This window comes from Cinclus cinclus, chromosome 4, assembly GCF_963662255.1.
Source record: "Cinclus cinclus chromosome 4, bCinCin1.1, whole genome shotgun sequence".
NCBI lineage: Eukaryota > Metazoa > Chordata > Aves > Passeriformes > Cinclidae > Cinclus > Cinclus cinclus.
In genome coordinates this window covers 66,258,577-66,284,817 of record NC_085049.1, presented here as the reverse complement: position 1 = coordinate 66,284,817, position 26,241 = coordinate 66,258,577, and the positions used below count along the sequence as shown (strand labels likewise).

General features: G+C 62.7%; 5 protein-coding genes across 5 annotated transcripts; 1 reads left to right on the top strand and 4 right to left on the bottom strand.

Annotated features, from left to right (window-relative positions):
- Positions 1 to 204: 204 nt before the first annotated feature.
- On the bottom strand, positions 205 to 9,178 carry LMF2 (lipase maturation factor 2). The gene is made up of 14 exons (XM_062491488.1): positions 9,076 to 9,178; positions 8,288 to 8,541; positions 7,500 to 7,528; positions 6,677 to 6,873; positions 6,049 to 6,227; positions 5,329 to 5,467; positions 3,909 to 4,043; positions 3,714 to 3,819; positions 3,354 to 3,450; positions 3,091 to 3,273; positions 2,141 to 2,309; positions 1,505 to 1,616; positions 1,303 to 1,411; positions 205 to 1,066 (listed from the first exon to the last, which is right to left on the bottom strand). Exons 1-14 carry the CDS (start codon positions 9,176 to 9,178, stop codon positions 752 to 754), a joined length of 2,127 nt encoding a protein of 708 aa, XP_062347472.1. The 3' UTR covers positions 205 to 751.
- A 35-nt stretch (positions 9,179 to 9,213) lies between these two features.
- On the bottom strand, positions 9,214 to 10,233 carry LOC134043839 (protein TsetseEP-like). The gene is made up of 2 exons (XM_062492574.1): positions 10,182 to 10,233; positions 9,214 to 9,995 (listed from the first exon to the last, which is right to left on the bottom strand). Exons 1-2 carry the CDS (start codon positions 10,231 to 10,233, stop codon positions 9,214 to 9,216), a joined length of 834 nt encoding a protein of 277 aa, XP_062348558.1.
- NCAPH2 (non-SMC condensin II complex subunit H2) lies at positions 10,217 to 17,147 on the top strand. The gene is made up of 20 exons (XM_062491486.1): positions 10,217 to 10,339; positions 10,423 to 10,524; positions 11,235 to 11,290; positions 11,695 to 11,770; positions 11,851 to 11,922; positions 12,704 to 12,813; positions 13,293 to 13,435; positions 13,521 to 13,607; positions 14,053 to 14,147; positions 14,335 to 14,406; positions 14,504 to 14,570; positions 15,029 to 15,136; positions 15,356 to 15,406; positions 15,687 to 15,757; positions 15,862 to 15,934; positions 16,043 to 16,111; positions 16,230 to 16,273; positions 16,393 to 16,494; positions 16,771 to 16,920; positions 16,998 to 17,147. The coding sequence occupies exons 1-20, from the start codon at positions 10,232 to 10,234 to the stop codon at positions 17,145 to 17,147; spliced, it is 1,806 nt and encodes a 601-aa protein (XP_062347470.1). The 5' UTR covers positions 10,217 to 10,231.
- A 606-nt stretch (positions 17,148 to 17,753) lies between these two features.
- Positions 17,754 to 22,566, bottom strand: TYMP (thymidine phosphorylase). The gene is made up of 9 exons (XM_062492573.1): positions 22,189 to 22,566; positions 21,606 to 21,735; positions 21,399 to 21,517; positions 20,990 to 21,152; positions 20,472 to 20,702; positions 19,630 to 19,800; positions 19,390 to 19,519; positions 19,041 to 19,192; positions 17,754 to 18,517 (listed from the first exon to the last, which is right to left on the bottom strand). The coding sequence occupies exons 1-9, from the start codon at positions 22,564 to 22,566 to the stop codon at positions 17,775 to 17,777; spliced, it is 2,217 nt and encodes a 738-aa protein (XP_062348557.1). The 3' UTR covers positions 17,754 to 17,774.
- Positions 22,567 to 23,809: 1,243 nt separating this feature from the next.
- CIMAP1B (ciliary microtubule associated protein 1B) lies at positions 23,810 to 25,503 on the bottom strand. Its single transcript, XM_062491485.1, has 6 exons — positions 25,395 to 25,503; positions 25,113 to 25,316; positions 24,942 to 25,043; positions 24,383 to 24,498; positions 23,969 to 24,106; positions 23,810 to 23,884 (listed from the first exon to the last, which is right to left on the bottom strand). Exons 1-6 carry the CDS (start codon positions 25,501 to 25,503, stop codon positions 23,810 to 23,812), a joined length of 744 nt encoding a protein of 247 aa, XP_062347469.1.
- Positions 25,504 to 26,241: the final 738 nt, after the last annotated feature.

Below are 26,241 nucleotides of genomic sequence, written 5' to 3'. Positions count from 1 at the left end.
CCTCCACAGCACCCCCAGACCCCATCCTGGGGCTCCACAATAAATCTGCTTCTGCCGCATCCCCCGTGCCAGTCCCCCCCCAAAACTGGGGTCATCCTCCCAAGGACACCCCCAAATCCTGGGAGAACTGTGGGGCTGGAATGTCAAAGGCTTTACTTAGAAAATTATAGGAAACCTCTGGGTTTGGGCTGAGCCGGGGTGGGATGGGCAGAGCCCATGGGGAGGGGAGAGGTGTGCTGGGGGGTGGGGTGGGGACCCCAAAGTGACCTGAAGGGCTGGGCAGGGTAACCAGAGGGGCTGGCACTGCCCAAACTACTCCAGCCCGTGGGCACAGAGCCCCCACCTGCTCTGAGCCCCTGACCTGTGCTGAGCCTCCCCCCAGCTGTGGGGCCTGGAGGGATCCTCAAGAGGTCCTGGGGCAGTGGGACAGGGTCCCCAGGCAGTGGGGAGGGGTCTCCAAGGAGTCCTGGGGCAGGGGAACAGGGTCCCCAGGCAGTGGGGACACCTTGGGCACTGGAGTCAGGTCTCAAGGAGTTCCTGGTCAGTAGGGCAGGGTCCCCAAACACTGGGAAGGGGGCTCCAAGCAGCTGGGGAGGGGTCCCCAGGAATCCCTGGACTGCTGGGGAGGTGTCCCCACCCCGCATGGCCACAACACCAGGCTGAAGGCAACTGGCACACGGGCTCCAACAAGCGCTGCCCCCCCACCCGGGGAGTCGCCCCCTCACCCCGTTTTTGGGGGGGCTTGCAGGGGCTACTTCTTCCTCTTGTTGCCGTGCCGGCCCTCAGGCCGTGCCCCGTCTGTGCCCCTTGACCCCTCTGTGCCCCTCGCCCCCTCTGTGCCCCGCACCCCGTTACGCTCGCCCCGTTCCCGGGGCCCTTTGTGCCGAGCTGGGGGTGACCCCCACCGGGCTCGCCGAGCCAGGGCTCGCAGTAGCCCCGCGGTGGCGGCCACCAAGTAGAGGGACCAGAGCAGGGTGGGGCCCGAGAAGGGCTGGCACAGGCGGCGAACAGAGCTCAGGAACCGCGGCAGGACAGCGTCAGCTCGGTGCCGCAGAGGGGGCTTGTCCTGGGGGGAAAGGGGATTGAGGGGTTTGTCTTGGGGAGAGAATGGGATTGGGGGGCTTGTCCTGGGGGGAAAGGGGATTGGGGGGCTTGTCCTGGGAGGGAGAATGGGGATTGGGGGACTTGTCCTGGGAGGGAGAATGGGGATTGGGGGACTTGTCCTGGGAGGGAGAATGGGGATTGGGGGACTTGTCCTGGGAGGGAGAATGGGGATTGAGGAGGGGTCATCCCCATGCCCACCTTGAGGCCGTGCTGGCTGAGCAGGGACTCCAGCCTGGGGTCTCCCAGGGACACAGAAGGGAAGAATTCCTGCACGTGCTGCCGTCGCCACCACGGTGCTGGGCCCGAGCTGGGGGGTACAGAGGGGCTCAGGTGACCCCAAAATCCACCCCCCATCCCCCCGAGGGTGAGCTGGGGAGTGCAGGGACCCCTCCCCGCTCACCTGGCCTCGCTGGGGGATGTGAACCAGTACTTGTAGAGTTGGGCCCGCAGAAAGGTGGGAGGGCGGGCATGGAATGGGTACTGTGACTCATCTGTCTGCACCAGCCGGATCACTGTGGGATGGGACATGGGTCAGGGCCTGGGGACACCCCAAATACACCGGGGGTACCCTAAATACACCCCAAACACAGCCAGGGACACCCCAAATACACCTGGGACAACCCAAATCCACCCCAAACACATCCAGGGGACATCCTCAGGGCGGCAGGAACACCCCAAACCCAAACAGGGACATCATGAAGCCAAACAGGGACACCGCAAAGCCAAATTGAGACCTCTCCAAGGCTATGGGGACAACCCAAACCCACCCAGGAATATACTGAACCCAAACCGGGACACCCCAAACCCAAATATGGAAACCCCCAGGGTGGTGGGAACACGCCAAACCCACGCACGGAGACCTCCAAGGGTGTAGGAATACCCCAAAACCACGCAGGGACATCCTGAACCCAAACTGGAACACCCCCAGGGCTGTAGGAACACCCCAAACCCAAACAGGGGCACCCCAAAGCCATGTTGGCAGTGATGCTAGGGAGACCCCACCCCGCTGTGTGCCCCCCATGTCCCCGTCCCTGACCGTCAGGCTGTCCCTGCAGCAGGCGCAGCACCAGGGCGCTGAACCAGGGGCTGCCCTGGTGGGGCCCGAGGGCGGCGAACCAGAGCTGCCAGTCCAGGCGGGGCTGGTGCGGGGCCACCACAGCCGGGGCTTTGCTCACGTTCCCAGGTTTGTACATGAACTCGATCTCCTGTGGGATTGGGAACAGCTGGGATGGAAACGGGGACCCTGACACAGCCCACGGCTGTCCCCGGGGCTGCAGTGGGGGGATGGACCCTGGGAAACGCTGTGTGTGACATGGCAGGGGTGGGACTGGTCTGCAACCCCAAATTCTGGGATTCTGGGGCAGGGACACATCCAGAACCCAATCCAAGCACGTGCCTGGAGTCACCTCAGCCTCAAGAGAACACCTTCCCACCCAAAATCCTGGGATTTTGGGGCAAGATACCTTCAGAATCCAATCCAACCCAAGTGCCTGGAGTCACCTCAGCCCCAGGAAAAGGACACTCGCACTCAAAATCCTGGGATTCTCTAACAGGGACTCATCAGGAACCTGATCAGCCAAGGGCCTAGAGTCATCTCAGCCCCAGGAAAAGGACAAGCCCACCCAAAATCCCAGGATTTTGGGGCAGGGATACCTTCAGAACACAATCCAATCAAGTGCCTGGAGTCACCTCAGCTCCAGGAAAATACCTTCCCGCCTAAAATCCTGGGATTCTCTAACAGGGACACCTCCAGAACCTGATCAAGCCAGGGGCCTAGAGTCATCTCAGCCCCAGGAAAAGGACATTCCCACCCAACATTCTGAGATTCTGGGGCAGGGACACCTCCAGAACACGATCCAACCAAGCGCCTGGAGTCACCTCATCCTCAGGGGAGCACATTCCCACCCCAAATCCTAGGATTCTGGGGCAGGACACCTCCAGATTCCTGTGTCCAGCTGTGCCCATCAGTGCCCATGCCAGACTCACCGTCCAGCTGTGCCCATCGTAGCTGCCCTCCAGGATGACCTCAGGCCGGCCGCCCACGCCGGTCATCCTGCGGAACAGCCCGTAGGAATTGACCACCTGGAACCGCTCTACAGCTCCAAACATCTGGTGGATCCCGGGCCACAGCTTCCCATTGGACTCGTGATCGATGTAGGTGAAGGGCACCTGGGTGGGCAGGGGAGCTCTGTCACGGTCTAGGGGGGGTTTGGGGGTCCCCAGGATCCCCCGTGGCCCCCAGGCCTCACCAGGCTGACAGCAAACAGGCCCATGGTGGCCGTGGCCATGATGGCCCACTGCAGGGTGGCCCAGAACTTCCAGAAGCATCCGCGGATGCAGGCACAGCTGAGGGGCGTACAAATGGGATGTTAAGGGGGTAAAGGGGCTCAGCCCCCCAAGTTTGGGGGGGTCCAGCAGTGCGTGAGAGGTTAAGACCACCCCAGACTGCATCCGACTGCTCAAATCCCACAGTGAGGTCACTCCTTCCCAGATCCCACCCCGGTGTCCCCCCACGCCCCTGGGAACTCCCCAGCGTTCCCCCACACCCCTGGGGACTCCCCAGTGTCCCCCCACACCCCTGGGGACTCCCCAGTGTCTCCCACACCCACCGGTACATGGCCACAAGAATCTCCCAGGATAGGGACAGGAAGGCCACCCCCACCAGCGGCAGCGTCACCGTCCGCAGCCACGTGGTGAACTCGTGGTAGGTGAAAGCTGCAGGGAGGGACATCCCTGGGGTCAGGGAGAGCCCCCCAGCCCCACAGGGAGGGAGGGGGCACATGGGTGTGCCCCCCAGCACATACCCACTTTGGAATCCAGCAGTTTCTTGTCCCAGTTGAACTCCAGGCTGAAGCAGCGCACGGTCCAGTAGAGCAGGAGCCCGTAGGTGCTGAGCTCCAGCAGCGTGGCCAGCACTGAGCCCAGGCTGGGGGGCCAGGCTGGGGCAGGGAGGGGGCTCAGAGCCTGCCTGGGACCCCCCCCCCCCCCCCCCCACTCACAGCCCTGGGGTCACCCATGCGTCCCCTTTGCAGCCTGGAAAGGACTACCCTAAAAGCAGGGATCCTGGGGATGCCACTGGTTCCAGCACTGCAGGGGAAGGGAATGAGGAGGGAAAGGCCCAGGAGCAGCAGAGCCATGCTGGGATAGAGAATTCCAAAGGGTGGGAACCCCTTGTGAGGGTGACAGCAACCTCAGGAGGGATGGCCTCACACAGATAATTTCTGAATGAATCACACATTCTGAATTCCCTGATTTCAGAGGAGAAAAACCTCCTCCTTCTCCCTTCACCCAGCTCTGACTCATTGGAGCTCCAGCCTCAACACCAGGGAGGATTCAGGGAATCCTGGAATGGTTTGGATGGAAAGGGACCCCAAAGCCCCTCCAGTGCCACCCCTGCCATGGCAGGGACACCTCCCACTGTCCCAGGTGCTCCCAGCCCCAATGTCCAGCCTGGCCTTGGGCACTGACAGGGATTCAGGGGCATCCACAGCTGCTCTGGCAATTCCAGCCCAGCCAAGAATTCCAAATTCCCAAAATCCCACCCCCGGCTCCCCTTCCCAGGGAATTCCTTCCATTCCCAGCTCCTCCAGCCTAGGGTTGGATCCATCCCCTCTCCAGCTCCTCTCTAGAAAGGAATTTTGGGATCCAGGGGCATTACTGGGAATCTCAGGACTCCAGGAAAGGTCTCCCTTCCCTTTTCCACCCCTGAATTCCATAAAAATCCCTTGGGATGGATTATGAGCATCCTTGATCCCAGAATGGTTTGGGATGGGATCCATGGCTCTTCAATCCCATCTCATTCCAATCCCACCATCCCAGGCTGCTCCAACCTTTCCTTGAGCATTTCAGTGATCCAGGGATTCTCTGGGACTTCCAGCCCAGCTAGGAATTCCTAACTCCCAAGATCCCATCCAGCCCTGCCCTCTGGCAGTGGGAAGCCATTCCCTGTGTCCTGTCCCTCCATCAACTGTCCCCAGTCCCTCTCCAGGATGGGTTTGGAGCACCCTGGGACACGTGGAGACGTCCCTGCCATGGGGGCTGGAATGGGATGGGATTTAATGCCCCATCCCACCCCAACCGTTCCCTGATTCCACAGCTGAGCCCCATATCATCCCTGGGGCCCTCCACTGGCACAGCCCCTGCCCTAGGGCAGATGTGGGACCCACATTTCTATCAGCTCCCCTGTCCCCCCAGGAAGGCCCCCACCCCAAAGGGGGGTCTCACCAGAGCTGTGCCTCTTGCGGGGCCGGCCCAGCCAGCACCCCACATGCTCCTCATCCAGCAGGGACAAGGCCAGCACGATGGTCAGAGCATTGAAGAAGTTGTAGTTGCCTGTGAGGATGATGAGGATCTGCAGCAGCACCTGGGGAGGGGGATGACAGGGTGGGGTTTGGGGGTGTTACGGGGCCAGGGGGTTAGAAGACACTGGGCACACCCCACCAGTGTGGCCACCTCGTCTCCCAATGGCCACAGCAAGGAGCCAAGCCCAGCCCCACAAAGACCCCCATGGGGACACCCCCTTTGGCACAAAGCGGGGGCACAAGGGGGTCCAGAGGAAGTCATGGGGCTGGGGGGACCTCTACCAGATATCCCACAGAGCAAGGAGCCAAGCCCAGACCCCCATGGGGACAGCCCCCTGGCACAATGTAGGGGGGGCACAAAGGGACCTATGGGGTCACAGGGCTGGTCACATGGGACACCCCCCACCTCCAGCACCCCCAGAGCAAGGAGCCCACCCCCACCCACCCCCTGAGAAGCTCCCTGGAGGTTCCCCTGGCACAGGGGTGCACAAAGTGGAGGGGGTGGTCACAGGACTGAGATGGCCACAGGACAAAATTGGGGAGGAACTGGGCTCAGCCCACCTGAATTGCAGAGTGACCACTAGCACCCCCAGCCCAAGGAGCCTCCCAGGGGTACCCCTAAACCTGAGGATCCTCTCCCCACCTGGCAGTAGAAGGCGAAGAGGCGCAGGCGGCGCAGGGGCGCGAAGAAGAGCAGGGGCACGGCCACCTCGATAACGTAGGTGGCCACCACGCTGAGCTTCTGGAACCACATGGGCAACTGATGGGCGAGCCACGCACCCGGCGTGGGGATGCACTGGGTCTCATAGTGGTATGTCAGTGCTGGGGGGCACAGGGAATGGGGGTTTGCCAGAATCCCCAAAATTCACCCCAGTTCTGGGTTAATGCTGATTTTCCCCGCCCCAGAGCATAGCCAACACCAAACAGGAAAAAGCTTCTTGGTGCAAAAGTATTTCCAAATTAAGTGTTATCTCGAGGCTGGGAGACACAGAGAATTTCAGGGGAACTTTCCATAATTTACTCCACAGAAATTCCCTGGAATTCCAGACTAATGGAGATTGTCTCCATCATGGAATAAAATCAATGCTAAACAAGGAAATACATCCTTGCAGAAAAATCCAAATTAAACCGTGCCTCAGGACTAGAGGGAGCATGGGGGACTTGACATAATCTACTTCCCAATAACTCACTGGAATTCCAGGCAAATGGCTGAGCCCTGCAAAGCTTCATCCCCTCCCCAGAACCTGAACCCCTAAATCTGTACCCCTCACCTGTGAGCCCCCACCAGGTGGGGCAACGGCTCGTGAGCTTCACCACCCCTGAGGCGAACATGAGGCGGAAGAGGAGCCAGCGCACTCCCCAGAAGGTGACGGCGTCATGCGGTCTCCAGGCTGAGGACCCCGACCTCAGCAGGCGCAGGGGGGCCACCAGCACGGCCAGGAACCCAGTCTCCAGCAGCAGGCTATCCCTGGGGGATGGGGGACATGGGATGAGACTCCCACCCTGCACCCCACAGGGGCTGGGGACACAAGCACATCCTGCACGTGGGGCTGGGGACTCGGCCACAGTGTCCGACAGGGGCCTGGGGACATGGCCACACGCCACAGTGGGCTGGGGACCCCGTCCTGCTGAGCCCCCGCTGTCCTGATGTTCTCCGGTCCCAGAGCCCCCCACCCCGATGTGCCCCAATCCCCAAAGTCCCCCACACCCCATCCTTGTCCCCAGAGCCTCGTGTCCCTTGCCCTGTTCCCGGAGCTGTCCGTGCTGCCCACCCCAGTCCCCAGAGCCCCCACACTCCTCACTCTTGTCCCCAGGCGTCCCCACTCCCCTGTGTCTCCTGTCCTGGTCACCAGAGCCCCTCGTGCCTCCCACGCAGGTCCTATGGAGCCCCTGTCCAGCTATGCCCTCTGTCCCAGCCCCTCCAGATCCGCCTGTCTGGTCCCCACAGCCCCCCATGTCCCCTATCGCAGTCACCAGAGCCCCCCGTCCCACTCCCCAGAACCCTCTGTGCCCCCCACCCCACTGAACCCCCTGCCCTGGGGACCCCCCAGCCCTGAGCTCCCCAAAAAGCCCCAGTGGGGGGCTCTGACTCACCACTGGAAGTACAGGAATACCTGTCCCACCTACGAAGAGGGAGCAGGGTGAGGGCTCAGCTGGGGGTCAGACACCCCCAGACCCTTCCCCACAGGGAGAGGGGAAGGCACAGACCCCCCTGGGCACCCCTGGCATGGGAGTGTAGGCCAAAGGCAAGGAGCAGTGGGAGGTGACAGCCACCCCTGGGAGGTGACAGTCCCCCTGTGGGGGATGGCCTCACACAGATCATTTAATTATTCCTTAATTCCCAGATTTCAGAGGGAAAAGGAACCTCCTCCTCTCCCCCCCTCAGCTAGCTCTGACTCATTGGAGCTCCAGCACCAAGACCAGGGAGGATTCAGGGAGTCCTGGAATGGTTTGGGTGGAAGGGACCCTTAAGCCCCTCCAGTGCCATGGCAGGGACACCTCCCACTGTCCCAGGTGCTCCCAGGCCCAATGTTCATCCTGCCCCTGCGCACTGCCATGGATCCAGGGGCAGCCACAGCTGCTCCGGCAATTCCATCACAAGATTCCATCCATCCCTGCCCTCTGGCAGTGGGAAGCCATTCTCTGTATCCTGTCCCTCCATGCCTTGTCCCCAGTCCCTCTGCAGCTGCAGGATGGGCTTGGAGCCCCCGGGACAGCGGGAGGTATCCCTACCACGGGGGCTGGAACGGGATGGGATTTAATGCCCCATCCCACCCCAAGCATTCCCTGATTCCACAACCGTGCCATCTCCAGCACCACGGGAGAACCTGTGCACAAGGGGAGCTCCTGGGACCATGCCAACCTCTCGCTGTCCCCCGTACCTGGTAGAGGGACAGGTAGAACATCCTGAGCAGGGCGAACACCAGGCAGTCTCGCATGGCATCACAGAGCAGCGCCCCGAATGCCGCCAGGATGCCCAGCAGGCACAGCAGCTCCATGCCCTGCTCCGTGTCCAGCCCCAGGCGGGGACCGAACCACAGCAGCGTGGGCGAATCCCGCAGCTGTTCCCACAGCCCCTTCCCGCTGAGCCGCAGCATCCGGCGAGCTGGCAGGATCCCCTCGCGCCCGTATAGCCCTGCGAGGCAACAACAATCCGGTATTCCCGGAAAAATCCCGGCGTTCCCGGGAAATCCCTTCCCCGAGGCACCGGGACTGACTGGCATCCCGGCTGTCCCTGCCTCCAGCCCCGCTTTCCCGGTGGGAAGAGCGCAAGTGCCACCCAGGAGCTTCCAGAGCCACGTGGAAGGGACGGGAGGTGGTGCTGGGGGGTTTCCGGGGAATCGGAGCCGCTCCCGGTACCGACGGTGTTCCCGGGAAGAGAGAAATGAGGGAAACGGGCAGGAAGGAAAATTATACCGGGGATACGGAGAGATGAGCTCAGCAGCGGGAGGGGGAGGGCGACAGTGCCTGTCCCGGCTCCGTCTCTGCTCCACCGCTTCCCTTCCCGAGCCCCATCCCGTCTCGGTTTCACCGCTCCCACTCTCGAATCCACCGGGCATGGCTCCGGCTCTATCCCCGTTCCCCTATCCCCACTCCCGGCTCTGTCCCAGTTACCTCCGCCCCACTCCCGGCTCTATCCCGGTTCCCCCGGCCCTCCACGCCGCCGTACCGGGGATCTGCACGTAGAGGGATCCGAAGGCGGCGATATACACCGCGGCCAGCCCAGCCAGGAACATCGCCCGCGGTCGCAAAACCTCCCCCATGGCGACCATGGCGGCCCGGGGTCCGGCGGCGAGCGGCGGTGACGTCACGGCACCGTGACGCAATCAGAGCGCGCAGCGCGCGTCACGGAGCGCGGGAAGGAGGAAAATGGCGGAGGCGCTGGGGGGATGAGGAGGGGCTGGTGAGGGGCGGGGAGTGGGGCCAGGGGTGAGGTTGGAGTGGGAGTGGGAGTGGGACCGGGACCGGGACCGGAGTCGGGGTCACGATTGGAATTGAAGCTGGGGGTGGGATCGGCTTTGGAGTCCGGATCGGGGTTGAGATTGGGATCGGGAGCGGGATAGAGCTCGGGATGGGAATTGGGGCTGGGATTAGGTGAGGCGTCGGGATAGGGAATGGGATCAGGAGCGGGATAGAGCTCGGGATGGGAATTGGGACTGGGATTAAGTGAGGGGTCGGGATAGGGAATGGGATCAGGGTGAGAATTAGGGTCGGGACCAAGATCAGCGTTGGGATTGGGCTCCTGATTTGGATCAGATTTGAGGTCAAGACTGAAGTTGGGATCAGGGTCAGGATTAGGATCACGGTCAGAGTCAGAAACAGGCTCAGGACGGGGATTAGCGTTGGGATTGGGCTCCAGACTGGGATCAGGTCTGAGGTAGGGGTAATGATTGGGACTGAAGTTAGGATCATGGTCAGGATTGGGATCACAGTCAGAGTCAGAATCAGGGTCAAGACTGGGATCGGCATTGGGATTGGGTTCCAGACTGGGATCGGGTTTGATGTCAGGACTGAAGCTGGGATCGGGGTCAGGATTGGGATCACGGTCAGAGTCAGAATTCAGGTCAGGATTGAGATTGGGGTTGGGATCTGTGTGTTGGGATTGGGATTGGTGTTGGGGTGGAGTCAGGGCCTGGGTTTGGGTCGGGACTTTCCAACCCAAGCAATTCTCTGTTTACATGCAGCTGAACCGTGATTCCTGCAGAGCTTCCTCCCGTGCTGTCCCCTGCCCTGCACCCCACGGCATCCATTCCCTGTGGGATCCCTCCTCCTTGCCTGGCAGGTTCCAGGCTGCTTTTGGGGCTCTCTCCAGTCGGGACCCCACCATGGAAGCGGTGGATTCCCGCTTCCTGCACCTGCACCAGCCCATCCGTGATCTCACCAAGAACTGGGAGGTGGATGTGGCCACCCAGCTTGGGGAGTACCTGGAGGAGGTAATGGGGTCACTGCCCTCAGCCCTGTCCCTGGGCCACCCCAAGTACCACTGGGCTCAGCCTCTCCTCCCTGCCTCTCCCAGCTGGATCAGATCTGCATTTCTTTTGACAATGGGAAAACCACCATGAACTTCATGGAAGCAGCGCTGCTGATCCAGGGATCTGCCTGCATCTACAGCAGGAAGGTAAGGACACAGGTGATCCCTGCCCCATCCCAATCCTGTGCCAGGCTCATTCTGTGATCCCTGCCCCATCCCAATCCTGTGCCAGGCTCATTCTGTGATCCCTGCCCCATCCCAATCCCGTGCCAGGCTCGTTCTGTGATCCCTGCCCCATCCCAATCCCGTTCCAGGCTCGTTCTGTGATCCCTGCCCCATCCCAATCCCGTTCCAGGCTCGTTCTGTGATCCCTGCCCCATCCCAATCCCATACGAGGCTCATTCTGTGTCCCTGAGCTGCGCCAAGTCCATGGGGCCACCTGGAATTCCCCCTTGGCTTCAAATCATTAATGGGAATGAAGGCATTTCAGTTCATCCTTTCTAAATTTGATTGCTTTGTAGGTTTTGGCACCCCTGGGGAAGAGCAGGAATTTTGCTGTTCAGTTTTTTTTCTTGAGAGTGGGATATAAAATCCTATTTTTTTCACAAAGTCATGGGATATTGAATCTTTTTGATGACAAAATCCTGGAATGGTTTGGGTGGGAAGGGTCAGGATTGGGACCTGGCCCATCCAGTGCCACCATGGGCAGGGACACATTCCACTGTCCCAGGCTGCTCCAAATTCCAGGGATTTCCCCAAGTCTGGCCTGGGATAATGGGAGAGGGGAGTCCCTGGGGTGGAGGGGCTTTCCCAGGAGCCGCTTCCCCCCTCTCCCAGCTCCAGGTGCTGTTTTCCAGGTGGAACACCTGTACATGCTGGTCTGCCAGGCACTGGACTGCATCTCCAATAAAAAGTGAGTGGGATTTCCCCTTCCCAGAAGGAAATTTGTCCTGTAGAATCCCTGCTCTGGGTCTGTCCTGGTGCTGCCCAGATCCCAGGTCATCCCCACTCCCGTTCCAGACCTGGGAGGTACATCCCAGGCCTAGGAATGACATCACAGGGATAACAAAGAAAACCAGGGATGATTTTCCTTCTGGCTAATGGGGATTTCGGAGTCCAAAGGAGCCTGAGGGAGCCTTTTCCAAAAGGAAAATATTTTTTTGTGCTGTCAGCTCCTTTGGGCTTTCACACTGACACAAACAAGAGGGAACACCCCATTGGTTTTTTTTTTGGATTTTCCCACCTGGAGGGCCCAGAGCAGGGCTGGAGGGACCCTTTCCCACCATTCCCATGGATCCTGAGCCTGTTTTTCCCCAGGAGGCAGAAGCTTCCCTGTTCCCTGGGCCCCGACGGCCGGGATGCTGATGCCACCTTCACGGACAAGGAGGTGGAGGTGAGGTGGGCTCTGTGCTCCAGGGGATTCCCTTGGTGTCCCTCAGGGCTGGGGTGACACTGTTGGGGTTTTCCTGGTAGTTCCTGTCCCTTGATGACATCCCAGAAACCAGCCAGGCCAGGGTGGACACGAGGAGGAATCAGCAGCCTGCCGTAAGAAGAACCAGTTGTGTTTTATGTTTCTTTTTATTTCTTCTGTTCTTCCTTTTATTCTTTTTTTCCTCTCTTCTGTTTACCACTTATGTTCCTCTTTTTATTCCTCTGTTGATCCCTCCTTCCTCCTTTTCTCCTCATTTTGTTCCTCCTTTTCTCCCACTTTTTGTTGCTCCTTTTCTCTCCTTTTCTCCCTCTTTTATCCCTTTCTTCTTCTTTTTCTCTATTTTGTTCTTCCATCTTTTCTTTTTATTCCTCCTTTTCTCTTTTTATTCCTCCCTTTCCCTCTCCATTTTATCTTTTTCATTTTTTTCTCCCTTTTCTTATTCCTCCTTCTCTCTGCTTTTTATTCCACGTTTTTTCCCTCTCTTTCTTCTCTTTTTCTCTCTCCTTCTTCCCCTTTTCTCCCTTTTATCTCTCTTTTTATGTCTCTCTTTCCTGCTCCTTTTCCCTCTCCTCTTTCTCTTTTTCTTCCTTTTCTCCCTCTTCTTATTCCTCCTTTTCTCCATTTTCTTTCTCTTTTATCTCTCTCTTTCTCTCTCCTTTTTTCTCTCCTTTTCTGTCTTGTCTTCATTTTCTCCCTCTTTTTATATCTTTTTTTCCTAATCCTTTTCCCTCCTTTTCTCCCTCTTTTTTATGCCTCCTTTTCTCCCTCTATTTCTCCCTCCCTTTCTCCCTCCTTTTCCCCCTCCTTTTCCTCCTTTTCTCCCCACCATGGCCCCATTTTCCTGGCTGAATCCAGCCAGGGTGGTCGCCTTGGGGACAATGACACCTTTCCCAGGCTCTGTCCCACCTCCCTGTCCGTTCCCAGGCTGTGAACATCATTCCCCTGACCCCGATGTCCCTGGAGGCCCCGGAAGAGGGGGAGAAGGAGGAGGATCCCCTGATGAGGTGCCACTCCTGGGATTGTCCCATGTCCCCTCCCTGCTCCAGTCCCTGGCTGGGATTGTCCCATGTCCCCTGGTCCAGTCCCTGGCTGGGATTGTCCCATGTCCCCTCCCTGCTCCAGTTCCTGGTGGGATTGTCCCGTGCCCCCTGCCCTGCTCCAGTCTCTGGCTGGGATTGTCCCATGTCCCCTGCTTCAGCTGGGATCACTGGCTGGGATTGTCCCTGGCTGGGATTGTCCTATGTCCCCTGCCCTGTTCCAGTCCCTGCTGGGATTGTCCCGTGTCCCCTCCCTGCTTCAGACAGGATCCCTCAGGACAAACACACAATTCCTGCTAGGGTCTGTGGAGGAGCAGGAAGTTCCCAGGATATGTGGGGACATCCAGGCCAATCCCGTGCTGCTGGGAGGGCCGGGGTGGCTCTGGGCTGGCACAGGGGATGCTGGGGACGTGCTGGGGACAGTTCCCCTGATGGAATTCCCACAGCCGGCAGGGTGAGGTGCTGGCGGGCCGAAGGGATTTCCGGATGAACATCTCCATCTACCATGCCTCCGGCACCTTCCTGCAGGATCTGGCCGGGCTCTCCCCACCCCACCTGCAGCAGGAACAGCACCTGGGCTCAGCCACAGGTACCCGGGGGGGCTCTGGGGTGTCACTGTCACTGTCACTGTCACTGTCACTGCTGGGAGCTCAGCTGTCGCTGTCCCCTGGCAGCAGCTCTGGGATCCGGCCCCACGGAGCGTCCTGGCGCTGGCTCCATCGTGGCCCTGGCACGGGCACTGAGCTTCTGCGAGGAGGCAGGTGAGGGGTGGCACCTGCCCAGGGGTGTCCTGGTGTCCTTGTGTTCATCTAGGGTGCTGGAGAGGAGGGTGAGGGGTGAATGATTTCATCCTTGGCAGGAGGGGCTCTGTTCCCAGTGAATGGGGACAGGAGAAGAGGAATTTTGGAATTGAATTCCCTCGTGGAAAGGGCTGTGCAGCCCTGGCACAGGGAGTCCCCGTCCCTAGAGGGGTTTAAATATCCCTGTGGATGTGGCACTTGGAGACACAGGCAGTGGTGGCCCTGGCCACCAAATCCCCTTGGATTTGGGCTCTGAGGGATTTTCCAACCCAACCAGCTGCACCATTCCCTGGTCCTGCCCTCTTCTGCCTGGCAGGAGAAGCTCCTGGGGGAATTCTTGGCAGACAGGGTGGGAATGGGGGGCCCTGGAAGCTTCTCCAGCCTCTGCCCATTCCCATCCCTCTAGGTGCTGCAGGACCTGATGATGACGATGTTCCTGGGGCCCTGGGGGATGACATGGAAGTGACTCCAGACCCTAAGGAACACATTGAGGCTCAGAGGGTCTGTGTGGGCAGGGCCTTGGGGGGGCTGCCTGTGCTCCTTCCCTGGAATCCCTCACTTCTTCCCTGGATCCCTGGAGCCCCTCACTCCTTCCCTGGAGCCCTTCACTCCTTCCCCAGACCCCTGGATCCCCCCACCCCCTCCCTGACCCCCAGTCCCTCACTGTCCCTCTTCGTGTCCACCCCAGAGCACACCCCGGACCCGGGGGTACATCCTGCGGGAGAGACTCCCCAGCCACGACCCCAAAGTCCACAGCAAGGTAAGGGGGGGCCTGGAGCCAGGGACATCCCAAATCTGGGCAGGATGGGATCCCTGGGATACTCCACAGCCCCTGCCCATCCTCTCCCCTGTGCCAGGAGGAGCCAAATCCGTGGCAGAGCCTCAATCCCTTTGGAGACTCTGAAGAGAAGCCCTTTAGGAGAGGTATTTTTGGGGAAAACTGGGGTGCTCTGCAGGGAGCAGGGACAGCATGGCCTGTGGTGGGTCATTAATTCCTGGCCATGTGTTCCTCAGTGTCCTCAGTCCCATGGGAGGGTCACTCCTGGTCCCACAGCTGGTCATTCCTGGCTATGTGTCCCTCAGTGTCCCCAGTCCCATGGGAAAGTCACTCCTGGTCTCCCAGGAGGTCATTCCTGGTCACGTGTCCCTCAATGTCCCCAGCCCCACGGTGGATCGTGCCTGCTTCCACAGGGGGACATTCCCAGCTCGTGGAGGGTCATTCCCAGTCCCGCAGAGGGTCACTCTCAGTCCCACTGGGCATCCTCAAGTGTCCCTGTCCCCGTGTTGGGTCATTCCCAGCCCCACAACATCCAGAGGGGCCCTGTCCCCTTCCCAGCCCCTCGCAGTGGCCGCACACCTGGTGTCACCTGTGTCACCTGTAGGGAGGCCCTTCCTGGTGCCACATGGCCTGGATGACATCGTTGGAGGCAAGAGGAAGAGGAGGGGCCCGAGGAAACTCCAGGATTTTATGAGATGGTTCTCTGCAGCCTGTGAGTGATCCCCACGGGATCCTGTGGGATCAAGGTCCAAAAGGATTTAAAAACCTTTATCAGAGGGATTTAATAGCCCTGGGGATGTGGCACTTGGGGATGTGGGCAGGGGTGGCCTTGGCAGTGCTTTAGGGGGGAGTCAATGGGATCAGCAGGCTTTTCCAACTTTGATAAATTCATGGAATTTCCACCCAATGATTATTTCTGATCTCTCTCCAGACAACAACGTCACGGAGGGGAAAAGCAGGAGGAGGGGCCCCACCTTTGCAGGTGAGTGGGACACGGGCAGGGACACATTCCCTGGGGGACACAGGGACTGGATCCTGCAGTAGGGAGGGCATGGAGGGGGGGAACACCCCGAAACTGGAAGAGAACACCAGGGACTGGTTCCTGCAGGAGGGTAGGAAGGAGAGGAAAAATGCCCCAAAACTGGGGGAAAGGGTGCCCCAAATCCAGGCAAGGGGAGTCTGGGAAGGGTCTGGGATGCCTGGGGAGGGTCTCTGTTTTGGGGGGCGTAGAGGGGCCAATCTCTGTTCCCAAATCCCTGTAGACCTGGAGGTGCTGTATTGGCAGCACTTCAAGGAGCGGATGGCAGCGCACAGGAAGCTCCGGAGCTCGAGGGTGAGTGGGGTGGGGGCTTAAATGGTGGGCTAGGGAGCTCCAGCACCCCCTTCCCATGCTCTGGGGGTGCTTAGCAGGGGGCTCAGGGCTGTTTTTTCCCCCAGGAGCCATGGTGGGAGCCAGAGCAGGAGATGGAGCAGGAGCAAGAGTGTGGGGCTGACAGCAAGGAAGATGCAGGTGCTACAATCTGAAACCCCAAATCCCCCCTGCCTGGGGAGCCTTTCCTCTCCTCCTGGGGCTCTGGGGGGTCCCAGGGGATGCTGAGTGGTGTCCCCATCCTGGCAGGTGATGATTTTGTGGAGCATGAGGATGTGGAGCACGAGGTGCCAGAGGAGCTGGGGGAAGGATCCCTGGGTGAGCTGCTGACCCTTCGCTCCCAAATTCCCTGCCCTGTCTTTCCCTGAGGGTCCCTTGTCCCTTCCATGGTGACTGGGTGCTGTCACTCCACTCTGGTGACCCCCTTTTCCCACAGACCCCCCTGAACCCGGATACGAGGAGCTAGTGCGCAGGAATGTGGTAGGTGCTGGTGTGGGGATGTGGGGGTGACTCCAAAGGGTGGGGGATGTCCCTAGGAGTGCCGGGGGGTCTCCCCAGGAGTGCTGCGGGTGTCCCCATTCCTCTTCCTGTGCCCGCAGGAGCTGTTCATGGCCAGCTCCCAGAAGTTCGTGCGGGAGACGGAGCTGTCCCGGCGAATCCGGCTCTGGGAGGAGCATGTGGAGCCCCTGCTGCAGGAGCAGGCATGGACCCCTGGGATGGGTTGGGACTACCTGGGCTGGGACCTCCGGGATGAGCTTGGGACTACCTAGGCTGGGATCCCTGGGATGAGCTGGGACTACCTGGGCTGGGCACTGCTGAACCCCTCTGCTCATACCTGAATACCCTGTACCCACCCCCCTGAGCCCTCTGTCCTTCCTTGCCCAGCCCTGAGCCCCCTGTACCCACCCCAGAGTCCCCTGCCCACACTTGAGCCCCCCTGCCCATCGCAATCCCTCCCTGTGCCCCCATAACTGCAGGAATCCCGTGCCCCGTTCGATGTCCGAGCCTATGGGGTGGCACTGACTGAGCGCTGTGCAGAGCCGGGCCAGTGGCACTCGCTGGCCAGCCTGGTGGCCGGGCAGCCCCCGTTTGAGGTGTGCCGCTATCTGCTGGCCTCGCTGCAGCTGGTAAGGCTTTGGAGGGCTCTCTGGGGGGGTCTCTGGGTGTGCCAGGACCCCCCTGCCACCCCGTGTCCCCTCCTCAGGCCAACGACGCAGAGGTGGAGCTGGCGCAGGACCCGGGGCTGGAGGAGGCGCTGGACACAGCGCGGCTGCGGCGACTCTTGGCCCACCCGGCACATGAGAGGTTCCAGAGCTTCCAGCTTCCATCCCAGAGTCACCCCAGCCCCAAATAAACACCCGCCCCACCCCCCACTTTGATGAGGAAATGTCTCTTCCACAGGGGATGGTGGGGGGGGGGGGGTCACTGCAGTCACCTGCACAGGGACCCCAGCCGTGGGGAGGGGTCTGGGGAACTACAACGGGTGCAGGAGGCTGAGAGGGGGGTCCCTCTGGCCACCTGCCCTTTGTCTCCCTTCTTTTGGAGAGGGGTCTGGGGAGCTACAAGGGTGGGTGGTCACTTCTGTTACCTACACAGTGCCTCCCACCTCATGGCACACTCCATGCAGGGGTCCCTCCCTGCCATGTGATACTGCTGAGGGATAGTGGGGTCAGGTGGGGGTCCCTCCACCTGCCCAGACAAAACCTCCCTCAACCCAGACCATTCCTGGGGGCTGTCAAGTGTCCCTTCCCCACCATGTGACACTCCTCACGGGGTGTGGGCTCTGTTCCTCCCCACGGGACACCCCTTGGGGCTGTCAGGTGTCCCCTCGCCATATGACCCCTCTGAAGCATGCAGGCTCTGTTCCTCCCCGCGGGTGAACACGGGGTGCTGCCAACTGTCTCTCACCCCTACATTCCACCCCCGTGCCACCCCAAATCACCACAGACCCCATTCCGGGGGGGGGCGGTGCCACCCCCATTTATTCCCCTCCCGCGGCAGGCAGCGGCTGGTAGGTTTCCATGTGTGCCCTGACACTCCGTGCCACCTCCTCGGCCGTGCGGGAGCGTCCGTAGCAGTCCCGGAACATCCCGTCCGGATCCACGAGGAACGTCAGCACCGAGTGATCCACCACGTAATCACCGTCGGCATCCCGGGGCCCAGCGCTCACGTAGACCCGGAATTTGGCCGCTGCCGCTCGTACTTGCTCGGTGGTCCCGGTGAGCCCCATGAGGCGTGGATGGAAGTCCCGCAGGTACCGCGCCAATGCCGCCGCGTCGTCGCGCTCGGGGTCCACGGTGACAAAGAGCGGCTGCACAGGCGGCAGCGCCGGGTCGCGTTCCAGCAGCTCCACGGCTCGGCTCAACTTTTCCAACTCCTCGGGACACACGTCCGGGCAGTGCGTGAAGCCGAAGTACAGCAGAACCCAGCGGCCCAGGAAATCTGCCTTGCGCCGCGGTGTCCCCGAGGTGTCACGCAGCTCGAAGTCTCCCTGGCCCAGCGACAGCGCGCGGAGGTGGCGCAGGCGACGGGCGCGGTGCTGTTCTTCCTTTTGGTGCCGCAGGTAAAGCCAGCCCGCCGCTACCGCGCCCGCCACCGCGCTGGCCACCGCCAGGCGCTGCCGCAGCGGCAGCCGAGGGCAGGCGGGGGGCACGGACAGGCGGCGCTGGGGGTGGCACAGGGCTGGGCACAGCTGCTGGATGGGGCGCAGGGAGCGCAGCATTGCTGGGTGGGGATGTGGGGACGGGAGAGGGATCGTCAGGGGGGGGTGAGTTTCCCCTGTGCCGTCCCGAACCGTGGAGGGTTTTGACTCAGTCCTATGCTCCAAGTATGCTCTGATCCCTCATCCCACCCCTCCTGATGACCCTGGACCCCCAATCTTGTCCCCCAAATGTCCCCTGCCACCCTGCTGCTCTTGGACCCCAACCCTGTCCCCTAAATGCCCCTGTCCCCCATCCTATGTCCTGCTCTCGGACCCCCAGACCTTCACCCCAAATGCCCCGACCACTCATCCCACCCCTCCCGATGCCCTTGAACCCCCAACCCTCTCCCCTAAATGCCCCTTGTGCCCCACCCTGCTGCTGCTCTCGGACCCCCAGACCTTCACCCCAAATGCCCACTGACCGGCACCTCCTGCGGCACTTTGGACCCTCATCCCTGACCCCCACCCTGTCTCCGCTATTCCTGGACCCCCCCAACTCTGCCCCTTAAACACCCCCTCCCTCCGCCGTACCCAGTCCCCGCTGACCTTTGACCTTTGCCCTGTGACCCCCGCCCCCCGTCCGCCCAGATGCGGCCCGGAGCGCCCGCGCCGCCGCCGCCGGAACCGGAACTATCGGGAGGGGGCGGAGCAACGACGGCAACGGGCGGGGGGTGGTCACGCTTGAGGGGGCGTGGTTTCTAAATAGCACCGCAGAGTGGGGCGTGGTCAATGTGAAGGGCGCGACGGCCCTGCGCACTCCCCGCTACCACCACTAGGAGGCGCCTCCGCCCCGCGCTGTGCCACTCAGACTCGGAAGGGGTGGCGTGAATCGCGGCATGGCTCGGATATCGCGATCATCGCGGTTTATTGTGAGACCCGGAGGGGTTCCGAGGGCAGGATGGTTTCGGCCACCAGTGGTGGGAGGTCCCGAGGGGGCTCCGGGCCGAGGCACAGCGCGTCCTGCAGCTCGTGCCGCCGCTCCGCGCTCAGGGTCCCTTCGTGGTGCACCCGCAGCCAGGGCTGGCCTGAGGGAGGGGGACGCGGAGAGATCATCGGGGGGCTCTGATCCCCCCATATCCCCCCCCCCCCAAAACCGGGGTGCACCCCCAAACAGGGTTCGTCTGGGGACAGGCACACGGGGGAGATCGGGGGTCCCCTCCCTCACCTGCCCGCAGGTGCTGCCCGGTGCCCACCAGCAGCTCGGCTCCCACACGGAGGTTCACGGGGTCCCCGGCCCGCTCCCGGCCCGCGCCCAGGTGGTGCAGGACCCGCGCCAGGGGCAGCGCCCGCACCTCCTGCACCCAGCCTGGGGGGACAGGGGTCGGGGAGACAGCGACATGGGGGGACAGGAACACGGGGGATAATGCCATCTTGGGAGGCATGTAGGGAGCAAGGGGACACAGAGAGGTGGGGAGGGGTGGGGAGCCCCAAACCCTGGCGGGCAGGGACAGGGCGGGGCTCCCCAATATAGGGGCGTCAGGGATTTGGGGGACACCGGGGAGAGCCAATCTTAATTGGAGGAGAATAGGAGGGGCAGGGACACGACGGGGAGACCCCAACACGCGTACGTCAGGATATGGGGTTACCCCAGGGGTCAGGGATATGGATCAATATGGGGGGGGGGGGGGGGGGGGACGGGACGGGACGGGACAGGACAGCCCCGGGATGTGGGGCAGAGGGCACATGTGAGGACCTCCAGAACACAGGATTCTGAATCACAGGGTATGGGGCAGGGGGTTTGGGGACCCCCCCAGCACAGAGGATGGGGAGCAGGGGAGTGCAGGTGAGGACTCCCAGGCTGGGGGAAATAATCCAGAATCCAGGGAAGTCTTGAGCAGCCGGGGGAGGGGTTAGGGGTGAGAAGGGCAGGAGGGGATGGAAATGGATGGCGACAGTGGGAATGGGTGGACCCTCAGCCCCTCGGAGGGATACGGGGTGGAGGGAGGGTGGAGGGTTTGGGGTGGGGTCCCCTCTGACCTTCCTGCGGTGCGGGCAGCTCCTCGCAGACCTTGGCCTCGCCCAGGAGCTGGCGGCGCTGGGTGGGGGTCCCGGTGCAGAGGTCCCGGGCTGTGTCGGGGGGCACACCCTGTGCCCCCAGCATGGCCTCGAATTTGCCCAAGGCCGAGCCATCGTCCAGAGCCCGTGTCAGGCGCTTACGGCCCTGCTCGGCCCCCTGCTCCATCCCGCACTGCCACAGCAGCACCCCACCTGCACCCAAAACCGGGATGTGGGGACCCCTACAGTGACCCCCCACTCTTGGGGAGTCCCCCAAACCCTGCCCCACTCCACCCCTGCTCGGCCCTGCAGGACAGGGAGGAGGGGCGGGGACAAGGGGACAGGGACCCTAGGAGGAGTTTAGGAGGAGACAGAGAATGTGGGGGGGATCCTGGAGTGGGGGGAGCAGGGCGACCCCGGGATTGGGGGGGTCAGGACTGGACATACGACCCGTGTCTGTGGACCATGCCCTCCCCCACGCTCCGTGTCACCGCACTGACCCAGGACAGTGACCAGGTGTCGCAGGTCCGGGGGGCCGGCCCCTTCCAGGCACTCGAGCGCCTCCAGCACCTCCAGTGCGTTGCCCACGGCGCGGCCCAGAGGCTGCTCCATGCGGGTCAGCAGGGCCACAGTGCGGATGCCCAGGTGTGTGCCCACATCCACCTGTGCGGGGACATGCATGGGGCTGACAGCCACAGCGAGCAGGGAGAAAGGACAGGGACAGCAGGCAGGGATAGGGATGGACAGGGACAGTGGGCAGGGACAGAGATAGGGCAGGAATGGGGACATGTGGGGACAGGGACAGAAGCAGGGACAGCGGGAACGTCTCGGGACAGTGGGCAGGGAAAGAGGACGGGGACAGTGGGAGGGGACAGCGGGCAGGGGTCCTGGGGGTCCCCGAGGTGTCACCAGGCTCCGTGCCAGCTCCCGCGCGCTCTCCTGGGTGGGGTACAGAGCTGCGCCCCCAAACTTCACATCGAGCACCAGCGCTGCAAGCTGCTCTGCTGCCTTCTTGCTGAGGATGGAGGCTGGGCCGGGCGGAGGGAGGGTCACCGCCTGCACCCCCTCCCCGTGCCCTGCCTGGGCCCGTGTCCCCGTGTCCCCGTGTGCCCGTACCGGTGATGAGGGGCAGGCTGTCAACGGTGGCTGTGACGTCGCGCAGCCCATAGAGCACCCGGTCTGCGGGAACTAGCTCTGCACTCTGCCCCACGATGCAGCAGCCCACCCGCTCCAGGATGTGCTGCATCTGTGGATACCGGTGGCACCCCAGTGACACTCCATGGGCATTCACACCCCATTTGCAACCAAAACCCACGGGTACCCTATGAGCACCCATCCCTCCCCTTTTGACACCATCAGTGCCCCGCAGGGACCCCACATCCAATTGCCACCCTGCCAGTGGCACCCCATGGACACCCACAGAACCCACGGGCACCCCAAGGACACCCCACATCTTCTCCTGCACCCTTTTGGGACCCCATGAGAACCCACAACCCATTGGCACCTGTACCCCATCACTACCTCAGAGGCACCCACCCCTTCTTCGGACCTCATGGATACCCCATTGGCACCCCATGGACACCCCACTGGCGCTTCAGTGAGACCCCATCATTACTCCATTGTCACCCTCCACCCCTCTGGAGCCTAGGGTGCAGGGGGTGCCCGTGGTGTCCCCGTCCCTCACACCCCCGTTCGTCACCTCCTCGGGGCTCTGGGAGACGCAGAATCCGGGAACGGCCTCCAGCTTGTCCAGGGTGCCCCCGGTGTGGCCCAGCCCGCGCCCGCTGATCATGGGCACCTGGGGGGGGGGGGGGCACACGTGGGCACAGGGACTTGTGGACCCCCCCCCGTCCCCGCCCCATCCCTGTGTCCCCCTCACCTTGCAGCCGCAGGCGGCCAGCGCGGGGGCCAGGGCCAGGCTGACCTTGTCCCCAACGCCACCGGTTGAGTGCTTGTCCACCACCAGCCCGTGCCAGGCAGGCGGCCAAGCCAGCGTCCGGCCAGAGCTGGCCATGGCCTGGGTCAGGGCCAGTGTCTCACCCGCGTCCATGCCCCGCAGCCGGATGGCCATCAGCATGGCACCTGAGGACACGCGGGGTCATCTCAGTGCCCTCCCCCGGCCTGCCCACATCTCCTGATCCTCTGTCACATCCTGCCCGCCCCCGAGCTGTGTCCCCTGCTCATGACCCCTTGCCGTGTCCTGGAGTCCCTGTTTTGTCCTCCCAGAGTGGCCCCCTAGCCGTGTCCCCTGCCCAGGACCCCCCGGCACCTCCCGGGGCTTCCTTTGCTGTCCCTCGCACTGCTGGGACCGCCCCTGTCCCGGTGTCCCCTTGTGTCACGCGTGTCACTCCCCTGGCCATGTCTCCCCGGCTCTGCCCACCGCATTCCCGTTCTCCATTGGGGCGTCTCCGGCCGTGTCCCCTCTCCAGGCCCCCTCCGCTGCCCCCCTGCCCCCGGGGTGTCTCCGCGCCTCTCCCTCCCGCACCGATCTGTCCCTGCTGCGCCGTGCCCTCGGTGACCCCGCGCACGAAGCTCCGGATCTCGGCGTCCTCCAGGCGCTCCCCGTCCCTCTTTTTGCGGATCAGGGTTGGTAGGGGGGTCGAGGCCTCCATCCCTGTCCCGGACAGCTGGCACCGCGGTTTGGCAGCGGTGGCACCGATGGCACCCGAACCCGCACGGTCGCGCCCCGGTTGCTCAGAGCCGCCACCCCGAGCCCGCACGGTCGCGCTTCTCCCAGCGCTGCCGGGGCCTGCCCGTGCCCGTGCCCGGCTTGGCCCCGTGCCCGGTGCCCGCGGGCAGCGAGGCGGCTCCGGCCGTGGACTTTGAGCCCGGGGCAACGAGCGGGGCACGGGAGAGGCCGCGGCGGGGGGTGACACGGGGGTGGCATGCGGGGCGACACGAGGGGTGGTCTCCTGGATCCCTCATTCGCCGTGGACAGTCGCAGGTGATGACCGGGCTCTGCCCTGCCAGGGACCCTTTCCATCCCACATATCCCACAGAGCGGGGGGAGTCTCCAAGGGGCGGTGCTGACGCGTATCCCCTCTCTGTTCAGCGTCCTCAGAGCCCCCAAAGCCCCGAGGTCCTGGGTGGGATGGGACGGAACTGGAGAAGGGAAAGGGTTGGTAGCACATCCCTCAACGCTGGCACTTCCCACCCCACCGTAGTCTCGCCAGGGTCTCCCTTGGGATGGGCAAGGGGCGACTTTAGGGGGGTTCCCCGCCCGCCCCCGTGCAACGCAGAGGGACAGAAAGAGAGCGAGTGAGTGCTGCTGCAGTTCGTGTTTGTTACAGCCTGGCAGTGTTGCCCACGTCTCCGCTCCCCTACAGGTGCGAGTCCATCATGGGGATCACGCTTTCCGAGTGGCGCACGCCGAAGGTCAGTCCTTGTTTCTGACCCTGCGGGGGGACATAGGCGGTGTTAAAGTGAGCAGCTGTGGGTCCCTGCCCCCCATCCCTGTCCCTGTTTCTGTCCCTGCTCACCTGCTTGGGGCTGTAGTCGCTGGGGCCGGGGGTGTGTAAGATCGGGCGGGGGCGGCTCCGTCCCGCCATGGTGCAGCGGGGGGCCCGCGCCATGTACACGTTGGTGTCCACGGTGCTGTATCTGTTGGGTCCTGGGGTCTGCCGGGACAGGGTTGGGTGACGCGACCCCGTGGATGCCGGTACCCCGTATCTTCGGAACCTGGACCCCCTGCAGCCCACAGCCTTGGCAGCCCAACCCCCGGACTCCTGCCACCCCACACCCTCAGCACCCCAAACCCCCACACCCCTGGCATCCTACACTCTTGCTACCTCAGCCCCCTGGAACCTTGATACCTCAGATCTCAACCCCCCAGTCCCTTTGTACTGATCCCTCTGCCCCCCAGTCTCTCAACCCCCCCCCGCCCCGGTCCCCACCTTTCTCTTCTCGTCGAACATGCTGGGGCCTCTCCCTGTCATGGTGCATTGGGGGGCCGATCTCTTGATCACCAGGTGGGGGCCCATCACGGGTGGCAGCTGGTAGCTGCCAGGGCCTGGGTGGGGGACACAGCTCAGGGGGACACAGGGGCTTCACCCTCCTCGAACAGCTGGGGAGGGAAGGCTCAGCCCCGGGGTGCTGGGGGTATCAGCCGAACCAGGGAATATTGAGGAGCCCAGTCTGGCCCAGAGGGACGGGAGATCCCAGCCCGAGGAGGAGATGGGGTGCCCAGCCCAGAGAAGGAAGTGATGGGGATCCCAGCTCAGGGGTGAGATGAGAATTCCAGCCCAGCCCCGGAGGAGATTAGGGGGCCCAGCCCAGGTAGGATAATGGCATCTCAGTCCAGGTGGGATAATGGGGTTTCAGCCCAGTCCAACACAAGGGTAATGATGGGGGTCCCAGCCCAGGGGGGATGTTGGGATCCCAGGCCAGCCCCAGGAGATGACAGGGTCCCAGCCCGGCGGACGCAGGGGTCCCATCACGCCTCCCGCCCCTCACCTGGTGTCTGCTGGGGTTTATCCTGACGGCCGCGGGACGCCACGGAGCAGGCGGGGGCCGAGGGCAGGGTCATCCTGTCAGCCAGCTCGGGAGAATAATAAGCTGCAAGGGACGAGCGGGGGGTCAGCCATGAGCCCAAGGCGCTGCACGGGTGTCCCTCCCCTCACTCACCTGGCCCAGGTGTGTTGGTGGCCTGGTGCTGGCGGGCCCGGCCGCCCATGGTGAAGGCGGGGGCGCGGTCCCGGCCCCGGGCGGTGAAGCCGGGGGGCACCAAATACTGGGGGCCGGGGGAGCGCGACTCCTCGGGGCCCCCCAGCTTCAGCCCGAAGCTGTAGGCGGGAGCGCGGCGGGTGGAGGGATCGCGGTGGTTGTAGCCTGGAGGTGGGTAGCGGCTCGGTGGGACTCGGTCCCCCTGGCTCCGGTCCCCCGCGGGCCCCGCGGTGCCGCACTCACCGATGCCGCTGGGCAGCCCGTACTGGGGCCCGGGGGTGCGGAACTGGGCCGAAACGGGCACCCGGGGCCGGTGGGGTCTCCAGGGGCCCACGAAGCTGTTGTGTGACATGGGGGGGTTCTGCTGGTGCCGCCTTAGCCTCGCCCCCCCCCGCCGGTGCCCTCGGGGGGAGATGTGGGTGCCCCCAGCGCGGCCCAGGGTGGACGGGGTGGCAGCAGCGGCGCCGGCGTGCGGTGGCGGCGCTGGTGGTGGCAGCGGCGCCGTGGTGACAAGTGACACTGCCGCGGGGCCGCGGGTGCCGGGTGGCAGCGGCAGCGTGGTGGCCGTGGTGTCACAATGGCCGCAGGGTTCCAGCGCTTTGTCCCCTCCCCCCCACCTCGGGGTGACAACAGCGGCAGCGCCGGGGAAGGAATGCCGGGAATCCCGTGGATACACCCCACGCATACACCCCAAAAATACACCCCATGGGTACACCACAAAAAAACACCCCATGGATATATCCCATAGATACAGACCCAGCACCCAATGGACACAACCCAAAAAGTTCACCCCAAAAACACACCCCATGGACGTACTCCATGGATATTTCCCATGGATACACCCCAAAACTATGCCCCAGTGAATACGTCTCAAAAATACACCCCATGGATACACCCCTGCACCCCATGGGTACACCCCTGGCACCCCATGGGCACAGCCTTGGCACCCCATGGATGCAGCACCCAAGACCCCACAGATGCACCCCTAGCACCTCATGGATGCACTCCTGTACCCTATATCTGACCCCCCAGAACCGCGTATCTGACCCCCTCGGACCCCATAGAGAGGACAGGAGGGACACGGGAGGGG